This window comes from Prorops nasuta, unplaced genomic scaffold (assembly GCF_024137725.1).
Source record: "Prorops nasuta isolate Cenicafe-Biocafe unplaced genomic scaffold, Cenicafe_Pnas_1.2 PNAS00002, whole genome shotgun sequence".
NCBI classification, from domain to species: domain Eukaryota; kingdom Metazoa; phylum Arthropoda; class Insecta; order Hymenoptera; family Bethylidae; genus Prorops; species Prorops nasuta.
In genome coordinates, this window is record NW_027116799.1 from 8,106,140 (window position 1) to 8,123,225 (window position 17,086).

At 40.0% G+C, this 17,086-nt stretch overlaps 1 protein-coding gene across 3 annotated transcripts in view; it reads right to left on the reverse strand.

Annotated features, from left to right (window-relative positions):
- The window catches only part of LOC136779244 (neural cell adhesion molecule 2-like), a 172,183-nt gene that overhangs the window by 129,716 nt on the left and 25,381 nt on the right, over positions 1-17,086 (reverse strand). For 2 of the 3 annotated variants that reach the window (XM_066736756.1, XM_066736740.1), the window contains exon 2: positions 893-949. The exons of the other annotated variant lie outside the window; for it this stretch is intronic. In XM_066736756.1, coding sequence (XP_066592853.1) covers positions 893-949 — 57 coding nt within the window. The remainder of the gene's footprint in view (positions 1-892; positions 950-17,086) is intronic. 3 annotated transcript variants of the gene reach the window in all.

The following is a 17,086-nucleotide window of genomic DNA, read 5'->3' on the forward strand; positions in this document are numbered from 1 at the left end:
GAACGTGACTGTCGATGGGCGAATCGCGAGCGCGGATTAGCAAGAAATTTGATTGCCGGCATCAAGCACTGTTTAACGCTTGCCGGTGCGAGCCACTTGGACTCGATAGGAATATTGGAAATTTCGAACTCCCAGTTTCGCTATCGCTTGCCAAAAATATTCACTACGTTTTTCTCTCCCACCTCTCGCGATAAGCTATTTGTATAATAAAAGACAATAGCCGAGCTTATCCGGTTTTATAGTTTTCCTTTTTTTCCTCTGCAAATGTATGAATAGCTTAGCTATACGCGTATACATTAGCTTTAGCTGTTTAAGCAAAGTTCATCCTATTTTATGCATTTGATGTTTGCCTTTGGCGGGGGAATGCTTTTTTAACGCGAGCATTAACGGAATTAGCGAGATTTTCCCTTGTACTTATTCGTGTTTCGGGAAGAGAGCGAGCTTAAGGGTGGGCGACCCCTGCTTTCTCGTTTTGAATTTGCGTAAATTCATCGGTGGGTGAATCAATTTCTGGCGAACAAAAATATTCGAGGTGGTTTCATCGGGGCGTAACGCGCTCTCTCGAACGATGCCAATAGGGATGCAGCCAGCTCGGACTAATTTGCAAATGGAAAGGCCGACGCGAGATTGAATTTTACGTCCGAATAGAACTGGCAATTTTCTTCTCGCTCTTGCAGAATGCGTGGAAGGGGGATTCCTGCAGTACCGCATGCCTGCTGTTACCGAGCCACTCGGAAATTTCATGTCGAACGACGACGCAACGTCACGCCAGAGAAAATCCCAACCAACATGGATATATACACACTTCACATCATTGGTTTACCCCTATTTATATTCCCTCTTAATCCCTCGCCCTTCAACCACACAATCATTATACACAAAAAGGACTCACCTGATTTGCCTGTCCCCCCTCCTCCTCCCTGCACGGGTGGCGCCATTCTCCCAGCAACTATACGGAGAAACAGAAAGAACGGATATCTATCAATTTTTGCCACGGTTCGATAAATTAATAGAAAATTCTATCTTATAACACAGAAGGATATTGTAGCTATTGCAGTTCACGCGGCTTTCACAAATATTACAAGCATTTCTGCAATTTTGTGCATTTTCTTTTATCCAACCTCGTGGCTCTCGAGTTTTCAATATTTAAAATTGCATCTGCTCGCTCACAGTTGATCATGTATTCTGTATGTATGTATACTATACCGTTCACACATATATATATACATACGTGAGAGGCATTTGCTTGGCTCGATCGCACAGAAAACGATGTGATTTTGATCAGTATTTAATCAGATTCTTATATATATATATATATAGAATAAAAAGAACAAAGACCAAGGATAAAACCAGAGGCGAATATCAATATCGTTGTACTTTCATTATCTTAATTGAAGTCGGAAGTAAGGTGGCTGGTCGGCTGGCCGGGTATCCCGAAAACCGATTGCGAGTCCTCGAGCATTCGAGTTAATAGAAGCGCATAAGCTGGATAGTGATACAATTCATATCTTGGTGAGTGAGGGTCTAGCGTAACGCGGCTCAAAGTAATTGCGAACGAATGTAGTGTGCGCATCTCGAGTCTACTCGTAGTTATCCGTGATACGCTAGATTCTTTGAATGGGACCTTTCGAGGTTAATGTAACTCAGAAATGAATCTGCCATTAGAGGATGGCGAAGAAGAGTGGCTCTTCAAGCCGATTGCAATTCCTCGTCGACTCGCTGACAAAAGCAGACGATAAAAATAATGAACCAGTAGGATTGTGAGTATTACCGTGCGCGAGAGAGGAAGATCGAGACAGGGGGGGGGGGGGGGTACATCGGAACAATCTCGACAACGTTCACCCTATCCATCACGCGCTATTTCTACCGCGCACGATTATTTATCATCGTGAAAAGAAAATAAGCTTCTTATTCAGCAAAATAATTCCGCAACAATCATGCTACGTTTTAGTCACCGAAGAACGAGGATAAGATTTAATTCGTTCCTAAAGTGAGTATTCCAATATAAGTTTTAGGGTAAAATCTATAGATACATTGGATGGAACTTAGCGTCTCTCTGAATTTGTAGCTCTTCCTTAGAAGGATATACGTTTGTTACTATACGTATATATATAGCACCGAACACTCCTTACGTTCTCCACCTGACAAACGTTGTATTAACGCGAGCTCTCCCGTTGCAATTAGCTGCAAGTTTCTCCACTTGTTTATAGTTGTGCAAGAAGATGAAATTTAATAGTTTCAGGCACGGATAAAACTGTAATGTTTCGATGCAATTGTTCGCTGAAGAAATTGATCAATAAAATTAGGTGAATCGTCAAACGTCGATTAGGTAATATGTATACTATATATGGAATTTTTTTCCCCTAAATTGGCAGAAAGCAAAGATAGATAGGGGAGTTGGTTTGCAGACTGTTGGAATCGCGGAAGTGCGCTGGGAGTTTTGCTCGCGCAACGCGGAATTGATTAATTACGGGCTGCCAATGCAATTTCCATGTGGACGAATGTCTGATCCCTGAGGAAGAATCGTGTAACGGTTCGTATAATTGCCAGGTGGACCAAAATTTTCGCTTTTGGCCAGGCTTTTGCACGTTTTCCTACTCTTTCCAGGCGAGTGTGGGTGTGTGTGGGTGTGTGTGGTATGGCGTGTGGCGTGTGTCATCACGACTCTCAGTCAGTCTGTGACCTAGCTGCCGCACGTTTACCCATTTCCTCCTTTTCAACCTGATCCTCGGCTCATTCCCCCACTCCATTCCCTGCCTTATTCAACCACCCCTCGTCTGTCTGTTTTACTGGCTGGAACGAAGCTATGGTGAACGCTATGTATATAATTTTGCATTGTGCCACCATCATATCCAGCAGCCAAGTGCCGCTCTCCTGTATACACCGCATCGTATCTTCAGTATATACCCTATTCGCTCAACGCCAAGTTATGCAATCCTGCGATCGCCCCCTTTCTAACAATGGATTACGAAATGAGCCGAAAAATTGAATTATTTCACAGATTTCACTTAACGCAAAAAGGGCGTATACAAAAATATTCGTTGAAACGATTAATCTTAGTGCTAGAATCTATAACCATAAATAATTAGTTTTAATGGAGTCAATAAAAAGGTGTTCATCACTTGAAATTATAAGTAGATGAGCAATTATTTGTGAGTGTTGGTATAGTCGTTGAGTATACCACTTCCACTATACCCACAACTATATATACAATTTCAAAGAAAAATTTTTAGCGAATAAATAAATTCATTGATAAGTTCATTTAATGCTTTGGAGAGCTTTTGAGAAAAGCTACAAGAAATCATATAAAACCAAGATTGCATTTGAAAAGCTTAAGATGGACTTTGTGTGACCTTCAATTGATATTTCAAGATCTAAGCAATGGCATTATCCTGTACTCCTTTTAAAACCATATAACTCTTATTTCACATTTTTCTATGCTCTCTTGCTTTTCCTATAAGATGATCGAAATTATATCCTGAAATATGTTACAGTGCATAAATAAATGTTTATAAATGCTTAAATATTATTTCTAGTAATACATTTATTGGGTCAAAATGAAAATGAAGATATTCACAAATTTATTAATGATAAATAAAAATAAATTAGTTATACAAAAAACGTAATTATATAAATTATTATTTTTTTAATCAAACTACGACACATTTAATATTAATCGATGCAAACTCGTTTGTTTTCACAATAAACATTACTTCACTGTTTTAATCAAACAAATAATTACAGCTCATTCATAACATTGACACATATATTTATTGTTGCAATAAAATATTTTTAATAAGCATTGTAAATCCACATAATGAACGAAAATTTCAGAGCATTCATCAGCTTTCTATGTAATAGACGTTTGGGGGGCCCTGAATTATTCATCGGATTCTAAACAAAATAAGTGCAATTTTAAATTTGATAATTTGAGTTGAACGAAACGGGACTTTCGCTTTAGTGAGCTTTTGCCTGCTTTCGAACTGAAACTTGGAAATAGCGCATGGACAATGCTGATTCGCGTAATTCATAGTTAATACTGCCTCAGACGTACACTAGAACCTCTTCCCGCGTATATATTTCCGCCAGCTTTTGTTTCAAAACTCCGTTAATCGCTGAGGAAGAACCTACTACCAAATATATGATAATCGCGTATATTGTGTTTCGAGAATTTACGCTCGTTTTAAAGTAAAACCCATAAACCTTGAAGTAATATTGCGAACATTCTCATTGGATATTCTTCCCTGCGATATTTTAGATTCAATGGAATTCTGCGGAAATAATTGAGGAAAAAATTTAGTTTTAGTGTTTTATCGAAAGTTATATAGTCGTCCTATTAGCAGTTGATAAAGCTAATTAGTAGGATGATTAACGAATTCTTCATGCTTGTTACGCTTGCTGCTTATCGCGTTGCTAACATTGCTCGGGAAATTCGATTAATTAAGCAGTGTCAGAAATTTTAGGGTGAGCAGCACACCTCGCACGTGAGTTAAAAACTTTGACGAGGGAATACAGTCATTTTGTAATTATACTTTCACGTGGCCTTTGACCCGAAGGCTCTCTTTAAGTGCATCGCTGAGCCGGAAATTGCTTTTAAAACGATGTAGCTGTAAATATCTCGTCCTCGGGATGTTCGATATTCCAGTTTTATATAAACTTATCCCATATTTCCATTAAATGCTCATTCACCATCACCGACTGTCCCATATTTAGCAACGACTAACACGCTGTCGCTTAATCCGCAGCTAACGTTTACATTTGGTTAATTTTAGCCGCGCATTGAATTAAAATCACCGTCGTACTACCACCACTATGGCCACTGATTGCTCTGTAATTCTTGCAAAACCCCGCTTTTTCACCACGTACAAACAATTGATCAAGATCGCCCGAATAATAATAGCGCAAATTGGATAATGCGATTTTTTCCAATCGAAAATAATCGTGACGTTATAACACCCTGCTGTGTAACGTTTTACCTTTCACTCGACTCACCGATAAAGCACGGATTTACTCGACATTAGTACGGACGTCACGATCACATACGCGTAATTAATTAAAATTTAATTTGATTTTTCTCTACCTCATTATGCACCGCGCTAATGCTTTGCGTTTACGCTAGTTTAGATTTGGAGAAACGGTATAATAAATGGCGTTTTGGGGAGACGAGGGTAAAAAGAGAAGAAGGGTGGATGGTTGGAGGGGGGGGGGGGTTAGTGGGAAAGGGCGGAGATTCTAAAATTGAGGTTACAGTAATGTATTTGCGCTGGCAAATTTGAAAACTTGGTAGATTGGTTTTCTGGCGCGATTCGATATTCGCTGCGATGTAGCGGAACATCGGTGGGCCCAGTGTGCTGGTGCAAAATTTGCAACACACTTACACACGCACAAGGACGACACACTCTATATCATTGCTGCTCTCTGGCGTACAGTGAAAATCCAGCATGTTGCACTCGTTTACTTACACATATTAATGCAAGCATTAATAGAATTTGCTCATTGCTCGGGAAAACTCATTGGCGGAATGGCAGTATGTGTGTGTTGGGCTCTCTGTGTGGGTGTGGAGGCTTGAAACGTAGTGCTATGCTGGTCCCACAGGCTGCTTCGTCGTGCAACCAGTGCCAACCGAACTCGTTTTACAGTTCCCTCTCACCGGTTAAGTGATTAATGATACGAGTGCATATATTAACGTAGCTATGACTTCAAGCACAAACGCCAGTACTGATTAACATCCAAATGCTTCTAATTTCGCGGATATCCCTCGGGTACGGTTAATTAATTAGTCAGACTTCGGAACGTGGTGATTATTCGAAAACAGGAAATTGTCAGGGATAAGAAGGAGGTGACATGACAAGCGATAATTACTATGTGTGGGAGGGACAAGGAAGGAGAGATTCCAGGAAAAAATATAAGAATATACTCTCTCGTACTCTCGTATATTTACAGCTGATGATTACAATGTGTCGTCGGTGAGAGGTGGATTACCATAGAGCGCATAAAAATAAGATTGCATGTACAGCATTGATTAAAGGGCTGGGGGTGGGAAGAATTAGGGCTGTTAGCGCTCATCGCGTTAAAATTTATATTTATAGATAAAGATATTATCATTGGATCATTCTGCCTGTCATCTTGTGGAAACGGATATAGGTTTGGCCATCGTTCGAGCGAACATTTGCGGCTCTCTCGATGGGTAAATACGTGTCTAGTAATAACCAATCCCGACGACGCGCAGCTGCACTGTATATGCACCCCTAAACATGAGGGGGGAAGTGCAACAAGAGGTTTCAGACCATGTTCCTGCGCGCTATTTGCATATTCATAAATCATTATGATAATTATTACTGCACATTATTAGTACACATATACATATGGTACATTTTATTGTCATTCCATTTCTATTCTAAAACATACATGCAGAATCTAGATCATTAGAAATTTCAAATAAAAATTTCTCTCTGCTGCTTACTTTACGCAAATTTCAACATTCTCTTTCCATTCTTGTCATACACGCATGTCAGAATATACAATGAGTCAGCGGTAGTGAATTTATTATGTATTTTATTACTTGAATTTGAAATCTCTCTAGCGACTCAAAGATATTCGTTTCTTTCAAACGTATTTTAACACTTTGTCAAATATTGAATTTACCAGTATTGAAAGGTGCTGCTTTGTCGTTTTATAGAGAGCTGCCCGATGGATCAAATCCGGCTAAAAATCGGAAACAGCCTATTCCTGAATTTAATTAGCTTTTTTTTTATCTGATTAAACTTTGAATAGTCGTTACAACTTTTCTTTGGTTTATAAATTAAAGCTTCTACTCGAGTGCCTCGAAAGGGTGCAATCCACTGAAATAAAGAAACGTCAGGAGAGTGTATACAAGGAAAATGCAGCGTGTGTCATTGTTACAATAACAGCTGGTATATAGATATACTTGAGGGAATTGGTTATACTTAGTTTTTTCCATAAAGAAATGAAAAGAACGCGTGTGTCATAACAAGTACCAGTTCTTTCTATTGCCTATTATTTATCGCCTTTTTCTTGTCATTTTTACAGACTCGCGACACAGAACAATATATTTACGATTGAACGTATTTTTGTTTCTCAAGCTGCTGTGCCCGATAAAGAGGTTGGAAAATAGCATTTGATTTTTTAATAAACAATAACAAAACTATAAATGGCATTTGAACAGGGAATAATAATTGAATCATGCAGCCCCAAGAAAACATTTCGCAATGTAGTTACGCTCGTTAGGATTTACGTCGAATATTTATGTTCGGTTAAATAAATTATTCCAAGACTTGGTCCACGTGTACCTGAAGATGGTACAAGAGTCCATCTCATTTTTCACTAATGTATTTATATTGTCGCTGTCTTATTAGTCATCCTGGTAGATTTTTGAAAGTAGCTCGTTTCACTCGTCTTGGCCAACTTCATTTGGAAAGGAGAACTTCATCTCGGCCCATGCATTTCTCATGGGTCCTCTGAGCAAAAATCCTTATTCCCAAAGAAGCGGCTCCTGCTGACGTTCGTTGAATCACGAAAGTGGGTGTGACACTTTCTTCCATCCCTGTCCCTTCCCCCCACCTCCTCCTGAAGACTCTACCCCGAAGACACCACACTCGCATTTCTTTTTCGCAATGAATATTTCAAAGCCACACACAATCGCAGGATGCTTTCTCTGACTAAATTCCAAAGCTCGTCCCTCTGTACATTGGTTTCTCGCGGAAGGAGAGCCAAGCTATTTATAGCCTTTCTTATTTGGTTAGTACCCAGCGATCCGAACGCTTGATTACCATTTCCCACGCGTCCGTACGGATCCTCCAAAATGTTTGCCCAAGTGGCTCCAGTGTTTTGCACCAATCAAAACTATACTACGCGCTGAAGCAACTATTTCCGACAAGTGGAGGGATCGAGGGTTACCATTTACATCGCATGTAATATTCTTTCGTCACTCGTTAGTCGAACGTAACGAAGCACTCTCCGGTAGATCCTCGCGCGTTAATTAGAGTGGAACTCGAGAATGAATAGGCGAGCAATTTAAGAAAACAATTTCAAAGTTCAGCACTCGTTTTCGCCTCGCGGTTCACGCTAGGAGGACAAAAATGAGGGAATCTTTGCGATCCAAACTACCATGAAAACACGAAGACTCTGGATATACTTATATATATATATACATACACGTTTCTCTCATTCTCAGAGACAGGACGGATTGAAATTTTGCGCAATAAACGTCCGCCCAAGCAGCCTTATATCTTTGTCTCGTTTCTTACAATAGTGTAATTCTTTTGGAAGCCCTTTCTTCCTCTGTTACTTTCTTATACTGCTGCTCGAGTCCTCAAGATTTTAGTGTAGCCTCGTCATGAATACGAATTAGACTCGAGGCGTCATCCTAGGATAATGTGCTTTAAAGCGAGGCGAGCTTTTACGGAAAATATTGAATAACGACGCCATTGATGCTTTAAGGGCTTATCCGATCATAAAACGATTTATTTTTATCATCGTTTTTCACTTAAATTTCTTCTCTTCCCCTTCTCTCTATGCTCCTCGGTTATTACATTTTCCAATGTATTATACTATACGTGTATCCCACTTGTTCCTTCGCTATGCAGCTCTCTCACTGCTCTATATATATACACCTTACGTTTCATTCGAGAAAATATAATCAAGGCCCCACTTGGTACTTACAGCTCGTTTCCAATATAATTAGATGGCTTGGGTGTTGAGGCTATTTTGCAACATTTTTCATTTCCCCTGGCTCCCGATGATTAATAGAGTAAGGAGATGCGGGGTTGGAGTTTGTCTTGTGGCGCAACCTCCAAGTGAAATTCCAAGTTTTTAGCGCACCTGCCGTGCTCACAAAGCTGTCATGAATACAAATTAGTGGGTACCGGAGATGCGGAAGGCAGTGCTGCTGCTGCTGCTGCTGGTGCTGCTGGATAGAATTAAAAGGGTGACTTAACTCCGACGAGAATTTTCGATACGTAATTACGCTGCCGTCCCAATTTGGTCTAAAATCAATGGGCTCCCCTAAAGCTCTTCGAAATAATTAAAACCTCGCGAAGATTATTAATACTGTCAGGCGTCACCGAGCCCAATTTTAACCCCATCCTGTGCACCACCCACGCTCGCATTCTGAAATTATAATCTTAAATACCTCTACCGACAGCAAGCGAGAGTCGAGATACGATATACAATAGATACGTGGTACTGTACACGAACCAATCGATAACGTCAAAGTTGAATTTTAAAAATTTACAATATTTACCTTATATATATATATATATTACTTATAGCTAATATTACAAGCGAGAAAGCGTTAAAAATGCGATATCGCATAAACGCGTATTTTAAAATATAAGCGTGGTACAAATCGAGGTAATTAAAGAACGTTTAACGCAATTAAAAAGTTTAACGCTCTTTTGACCAGCTAATTTTGAAGGGTTTTTTCGCGTGGGTAAATTCTTTGTAGAAATGACGTGAGAGGACAGCGTGTTTTGCGCTAAATGGCCGAAGGTTAAAGCGATATGTTGCAAAATACGAGAGATTTTGGGTAAGAGACTCTGGCGAGAGCGAGTGTGCAGCATTTAGGGAAGCCTCTGCTTGTAAAACGCTTGTGCTGCTGTGATAATGAGCATTCCAAATGGATAGTTGCGTACTTGCCAGCAACGGATATTGAATTACGCACGACGCGACACTTAACATAAACTAGGGATGAAAGTTTGGATGGGAATAATGAGAGGAGCGATGAATTATTTATGCTCCTGTATATAGCATGTACTTAATAGCCATAAACAACCGGTGTTTCAGGGTTATCTTATGCCGGGACATTTAATCTGCACTTTACGCCAAAGCAAATTCACATTTTACATTTATATATATTGTCGTTGTTAATATTTTGGAAATCACTTCTAATTTATTTTAAAAGTACAACTTTATAAAACTGTTTTTATTGATGATACAATATTTTATATAAGCATTGACTTGCACCGTCTTGTGGAGAGATCGCTGGATCGATGGAGAGTGTCTGGTCCTTCGTCCTATCGTTCTATTTCGTTTTCGTTCGTCTTAGTTCGTCCTTTATCGTATCCCCTCCTCTGCCCAATCTCAGAGGAACATAGAATCGATTCGATTCGATCCTCCCCGATCGTCGGTGGGCGTGGGATTTGAGGAGAGGTTAGTCGAACTATCGGCTTAGCAGTCGTGCACGACTTGAACTCTTTTTTTCTGAGTGCCTTTGGTTTTTCGTATGTTAAATACGGACCATATATATACTCGCCCCTGTGGCCGCGCCTCACTCTTACCACAAATTTCCACAATTCGCTTTAGAATCGTAGACGAAGACGAATCTAATTTGAAAAATTACTTAAACTTTCCTGTCGACAAAAAATCACGCTACTTAGACTTTTTGCTCTCGACAGTAATGGAAATCGAGCTCGAGTAAGGAAGCTCGAGAAGAAAAGCTATTCTTTGGCTTAATTTCTAACAAATTACACTTGGGACAGATTTGAATTTCTGATTAAGGTGAAAAATGACTATAGAGTTTTGAAAGAGAGGTAGCTCGCTATATTTAAGATACGCGGTATGATTGGGTGCGACGTATGGCACTCCACTTTTAATCACTATACATATCTATATATTGCGTCTGGTACTAATTTAATGGCATATCGCGAATAATGATTCATTATGACAGAAGTGGAGCTGCTGGATGCTTCCATTAGAGGCTTTTCGATTCGCGGTCGAGCGTAACGTTTTACAGGATGAATGCTTGTCTTGAAATAGTGACATATAATATGGACCAGGCCGATGTGTTCTCGATTCCGTAGCTGCAACGTACAGCTGCAACGTTTTAATTGAGCTCTCGTCCACTTAGCGAGGAAAAGCCAAAGCATTTTCTTCCTACCGTTCAGCATCCCTCCCTCATTCGGTTCTTTCTATTTTCTACCCATCTCTCCTCTCTCATTCCCATTCACGAGACTTCATCTTCCAGCGTGTCTCCATTCAGTTTGCCTCGTCGTAATTAAAAGTCAAGCGCGAATGGTTCAATGAAAATTAGAAAGTATCGAGTTCGGTCAGCGCATTAATGATTTAGAATTCGTAGCTCGTCGACCGTCCACGAATAATCGAGCTTTATTTCTTTCGCATTCGCGAGTCGACCAAATCATCCAGACTTTCTGCTCCTTCACACTTTGTCACGTAACACAGTAATTGCACAACCAGTCAACGCTAGCTTTTCAAGTAAAAAGTATCACGTTTCCCTATTAGCACGCTTTTTAAAATGGAAACAAAACGAAAAGTGTTGTTCCATCGGTTATTTTCCTCTGGAAATCTTCAAGTATAAAATCTAGAAATAGGTATGTATATATAAATTTGTGTGACGAGAATGCAATGTATTATCCTTAATGGATTTAAATGGATGGCAGGAAAAATAGAAACTTGGCTTTTCAATTTTGCATATATATACGCTCGTTTAAAGAAATAACATAACTATTTTGCAAAATATTGCCGATAAAGCGAATAAGCAGAGTGGAGTGAAAAAGAAAATTAGTGGAGATGAAAGGGTGAAAAAGGCGATGCGAAGAGATGCATCGAAAAACCAAGTTCTCATTAATGAATGTGCGAAAGGCAAACAAAGAAAACAGAGAAACAAGACACGAAGCAGCCAACGCTGGGAAAAAGAGATCGAGTCTAGCATATGCAGAATTCAATTCACATATATGTTTGATATTTTTCCAGCATTCTGTGCATTTGCTCGTTAAATATTGATACGTGCGTTAATTTTGCTCCATTCTTCTATTCTTATTTTACTATTATTGTTTCATCCATAGCGGCTCCTCTTTGGTGAAACGTAAAGATTTTCAAATTTAATTTGCGAAGCGTGCATGTCGTGTAAAAATAAGTAGTCGCAGATACAGAGCGAAGCGTATAACTGCGTAGCTGCTATAATAACGGCACTTGGGGGTCCGTGCATGAATGTCAATGTACTACTTAAACGTTACGCGAGCTGTCTGCACAAGCCTACGGGAAAGCGCATAAGCTTTCCAGGCTATTACTGTAACTACTCTACTTACGTTGCTTATAATTACAACAAAGCTTATAATGTATCGACATGGAATATTAGCTTTTCCCACTGGAAACTATTGTACATGCTTATAGCTTGTACTGCGCAAATGGAAAATCTATTTGCTAGCTCTCGTTGAATTTTTCGTGCAAACACGAAAATATTGCGATCAAATGACTACGCTTGATTTTCTTTTGTTTACTCTGTATATTTCCACCAAACGGTGCCAAAATTGATAAAAAAATAAATCTATTCCTTTTTCAATGGCGCAAAAAATGCTTTCCCGCGTCAAATATTATTTAGTAATTGCGAATATAATATAGATACGATGAACATTACGCTACGCTGTATCATCTTTTGATAGGAAAATGTTTTAACGTGTAGGCAGGGAGGTGAGCGTGTGAGTGCACAGAGGTTAATGTAGTCTCAACATATTCGCGAGATAATTGTACGTGTGTGTACATACGGGCGGGCGTCTATATAAATTGGAAGCTGCGGGTCGTCGATTAAGGTCGCGCCATCAAGGATAGGATAGGAGAGGAAGGGAGAGGGAGAGAGAGAGAGAGAGAGAGAGGTTGAAAAGGGGATGGAAGAGAGTGACAGGCTTAGAGGGAGCCTCACCCAGGGTCTACTTGAATCACGAGAGATTCAGGAATAAATATGTCAAGTTGCAGTTGAAGAATGTGTCTACAAATTTATTTTCAATTAAAAATAAATAATTTTCTCTCATTTATTTTTATCGTTAAACAACGATAGATTACAAATTATTGCAAAGCGATGTTTACACAGCAAGTAAACAATTATCGCTGCTTGACTAATTATTGTTATTAACGCTCAAACTCTCCGTTTACCTTTGTATTTTTGTGTTTCCTCTTCTGACAGACGCAGCCGTGACAAATGGGTTTTGGCAAACATTGCAGTTGCCTAAAAATAAATAAATAAATAAAAAAACGAAGAGAAAACATGCACTGTGTGTTGTCATTGGCCATCAAAAGACGAAACGTACAATGGCCTTTTTAAATTTATACGATAAAGCTGTGACTTATTTTTTACGACTAATATTTTTGAAAATCGAGCAGCATCAGCACGGATATATTCAATTTATTAAATTCCCTATATAGGAAAGAGCAAATCGACAGGCGCAAGGTGTGCGCGTATTAGTAAATAAAATATTTCTAACAGTTCAATTGTGATTTTCCGCTCATGCGGAGGATTTCGTTGATAAATCTTACGAGGATCATTTGCTTGGTAATTTATCAAAGAATTTTGCCAATAGCGCAGAAAAAAAGAGCAATGAGGAAGAAGCAAAAGGAGGATGAGTGAGTTTACCGCCGAATTATTTTCGAGATGGCAGAGTTCATTGGTTATCTCTGGGCAGGGTGTTTTTTTCGTAATTGAAGCCTCTGAACGTCGAGGGGAAGGAATTGCACAACACGCTGTTACGTCTCTTGATAAAGTAAAAAAAGGTTGAAAGGCCAGGCAAGCAGGCAGGCGGAGGAAGGATTTTTATAAACAGGCTGAACTTTACTCGTTAGTCGGAGGGAGAGGGTGGGATGGGATATCAAGATAACTATCCCAGGCTCATCCGAGCGAGTTGCCGTTAGAGAGGTTCTCCGGGAAACGTTTCGTTAGGAATGCGTTACGGAAAAACAGGTGGGCGCGATTTTGTTACGGAACACAAGTGAACTTTGTAACTAAATCCACACAGCGGAGAAACGCGTCTCGTTAAGGGAATCGTGCTTGTTTGCTTTCTATTCGAATTATAGCATGGCAGAAACTACTTCCATGTCCGGGAGATTGGAATCGCTTATATGCCCTTTAAGTATATGTATGCTTTTGCGCGCGCGAGAAATGTTTCTCTCTCTCTCTCTCTCTCTCTCGCACTCTTCGCTCCTATCTCGTAATTCAAGTACTGCAGGAACTGCTAAGTCACTTTACCTTTCCGTGTCGCATAAAACTTGTGTACTCTCTTGAATAATACGTTCCTTTCAATAAACACGCTACTGCGAATCAAAAATATCAATGATATTCTAAAATACTTCTCTTCCATTTTTGCTTTTAATCTGGCACCGCGCCTGAGAATTGACAAATGTCAATAGATAAATTTTTCAACCAACCTATAGGTTTTACCGTATTAAATGGGTTAGAAAAATAATGTCAATATCTGTTGAAAAGATTAAACAAATAAAATATAATTCACCGAGTTGATCACGTTTTTGTTTTATTTGCCTTTCAAAGAAATATAAAACTGTCGAAAGGAATGCTTTATATATTTCGATATAAAAGTTTAAAAAGCGAGAAGAGTTTGAATTTGTACCTTCAACAGATGTACGCTGCTTTTTGTCGTTAGAGTAATAATATTATGGAGAGAGCGAAGAGTATAGGACTTTTGCGTATATATGAAACGTACCTATGTTTGGCTAATCTACTTTTACCGCGCGAATCGTTTGTCGAGGGCTCTAGGAATTATTTTGCAAACTCCATGGGGGAGCAGGAGGGGGGAGGCGGTAAAGTAGGCGAGTGGTTGCGACGTCCATAACTTTTCTTTCATTTAAATAATTATTCGGCCTACCGGTAGTTGGCAGAGGAAACGTTTACGTTGCCACTATAAGGCCGCAAAAGTCATACTTTTCCATGCAGATGATCCCTTGCAGCATACTCCACGCGGATCCCTTTTACCTTAAGGGGGGCGGCATACTGAGTATGTTATTATACACCCTCTATGGAGCATAGTCATCTTTATCTATCCGTTAAAACGGGCTACTTTCGTAAACTGCACATCGCCCCTTACGTTTTGGATTAAAGCACAAGTGCATCGTTTCCATGCCGGAGGACTAAATTGAAAGGAGTTATTGGAAAGTTTCAAGCATCAACGCGCGCAAACTAACCGCAGGAACAAGCGCGAGACGACAAAATGGAAAAACACGCAACAATAAACAATAGTCGACTAAGTTTTAATGACTCTGACACAAAAGATCCTTTTCCTCCATTCTTCCATCTTCTGGCTAGCTCGCGTTGACAAATAAAATGAAACAGGATTATAGAAAAAATTTGCATAGCCTCCGACAGGTGGTGGAGCTTAAAGTGCCTGGAAGATTGCATTTCGATGGAGAGAGCGGCTGTCGCGGGAAATATTCTTATTACTGGAAGGAAATGGAGCATTCGTTAGGAAGAATCGCGCGAATCAGTCGTCGCTTCCAAGTTATTTCGATTTATTCGCTATAGGCAAGCTGCTTGAAATATGGCTTTTAGGGATCGTTAGTACAGCATGAAATTTCATCGGATACGCATCCTCTCTTTGCATATATATATATATATATATTACACATATATACTATATCGCACATATTTATCGCGGTTCTCCTGCCTCCAGTATACGACGAGAGAAGAATTTCTCTCGCGGGGCATTTTCAATTCGAAATCGAGTGCCGTTCCAGAACTAACAGACAGAATCTCGAGTATCGGCCAGTCAGAAGCGATAGCAGCGATACTTTCGGTTCTCTCGCTATATATATATAGGTGCGAGGGTGTGCGTGTAACCTGTCTATGATATATTACCCAAGATCCCACTTTTCTATCCACAAGTACGGAAGCGGCTACCATTGCTATTTTCGCGCCCTTGCCTCCATCTCGCATCTCTCCTTCAAATATTTCCTCAGAGATCTATCTTGTCAAACACACTTATATAAATATTTGCTTATTACTTATTTAGTTTTTCCTCTCTCCATGAAGAAACATGGCGCGCCCGCACGCGAAGCACAATGCGAATCAATTCACAATATTGATAGAGAATCTCGCGGAAACCTTGCGCAGCTGTAACAGCGAATTAAATCAAATCTGTGGAAGTAATTCACAATCGCATCGCAGCACGGAAAACAGTGCTGGATAGGTAAATCAAAGGGAGTCTCCAATTTCCCGTCGAGTCACGTCACAGACATTATATGTCTCCAGAATCGAGATGTGCCATTGGCAATTCGATTAAAGAGGCTATCGTGGAATGGTCGAGCCACGTTTCGCAAGACGAAAACCTCGAGTCAGCATCCGAGTGTCTCGGTCACTGTTCGAACAGGGGACGAGAAGCAGGGTCGAATGTCCTTCTTGTATTATATGCGATATGATATATATATATTCTTATGGAAGTACGTGTTTACATTTAATTATACACACAAGCAGAGACAGGAGAGAGTTGCAAATTATAGCACGTAGTTTAATTTTCGTCATATTCATAAGGAAAAGACAATTTTCTAGCTCATCGGGCGATGGGAGACTTGATGAAATTCAGAAACGTCTAGCCGAGACGCCTTTGAAGGTGTCTAAGTATTTTAGTTGGCTTGGCAGAGGATATATCTCAAGAACAAGCACTTAAAAGTCGAAACCTTGGGGAGGGAATCTTAAAACGACGTGTGTCGCAATTAAGCGCGCTAATTAACCCGGCGAAGAGGGACGTCAGAGTTCACATTCTGCACAGTATGGAATTAAGGATGGGGAGTGGAGGAGGAGACTGACGGAAGCAGCACCGCGTGACGCCCCATTGAAAATTCGATTAAGCGAGACAAGCGCGAAAAGTGGATGTCGCGATTATTGCGGTCACGCAGCCAACATTTTTTTTTCTTTTTCTTTTTTTCTTCACCCCAGAGGAGAAAGCATCGGGACTCTCTGCTGTAATTTGTCGCGGGACGAGTTTTAAATTCAAATCATTATATATTTTCTCTTATTTCGCGCGTTGCGCTTTAGCGAGTTAAATCAAATTAGGTATGGGGGTGTGTGTACGCGAGTGTCTGTGGCGATACGTCGATGAATAAATCAAAGAGCAGAAGTGTGCTGTACGTTTGTATATAGTATATGTGTGAAGCTGCCAAGATTAACCGTCCGTGTAATGGGACACTCTGCCTTGCAGTAAAGTGCCTATCTTGACACTGTGAGACGTGGAAACCACAATGCGCAGTATGACGTACTGCGGGGTGGCTGTGCATGTCGTGATTTCATCGTTGTAATTAATCTAGCGAAATGCTCCGTTAGCTCTGTTTACAT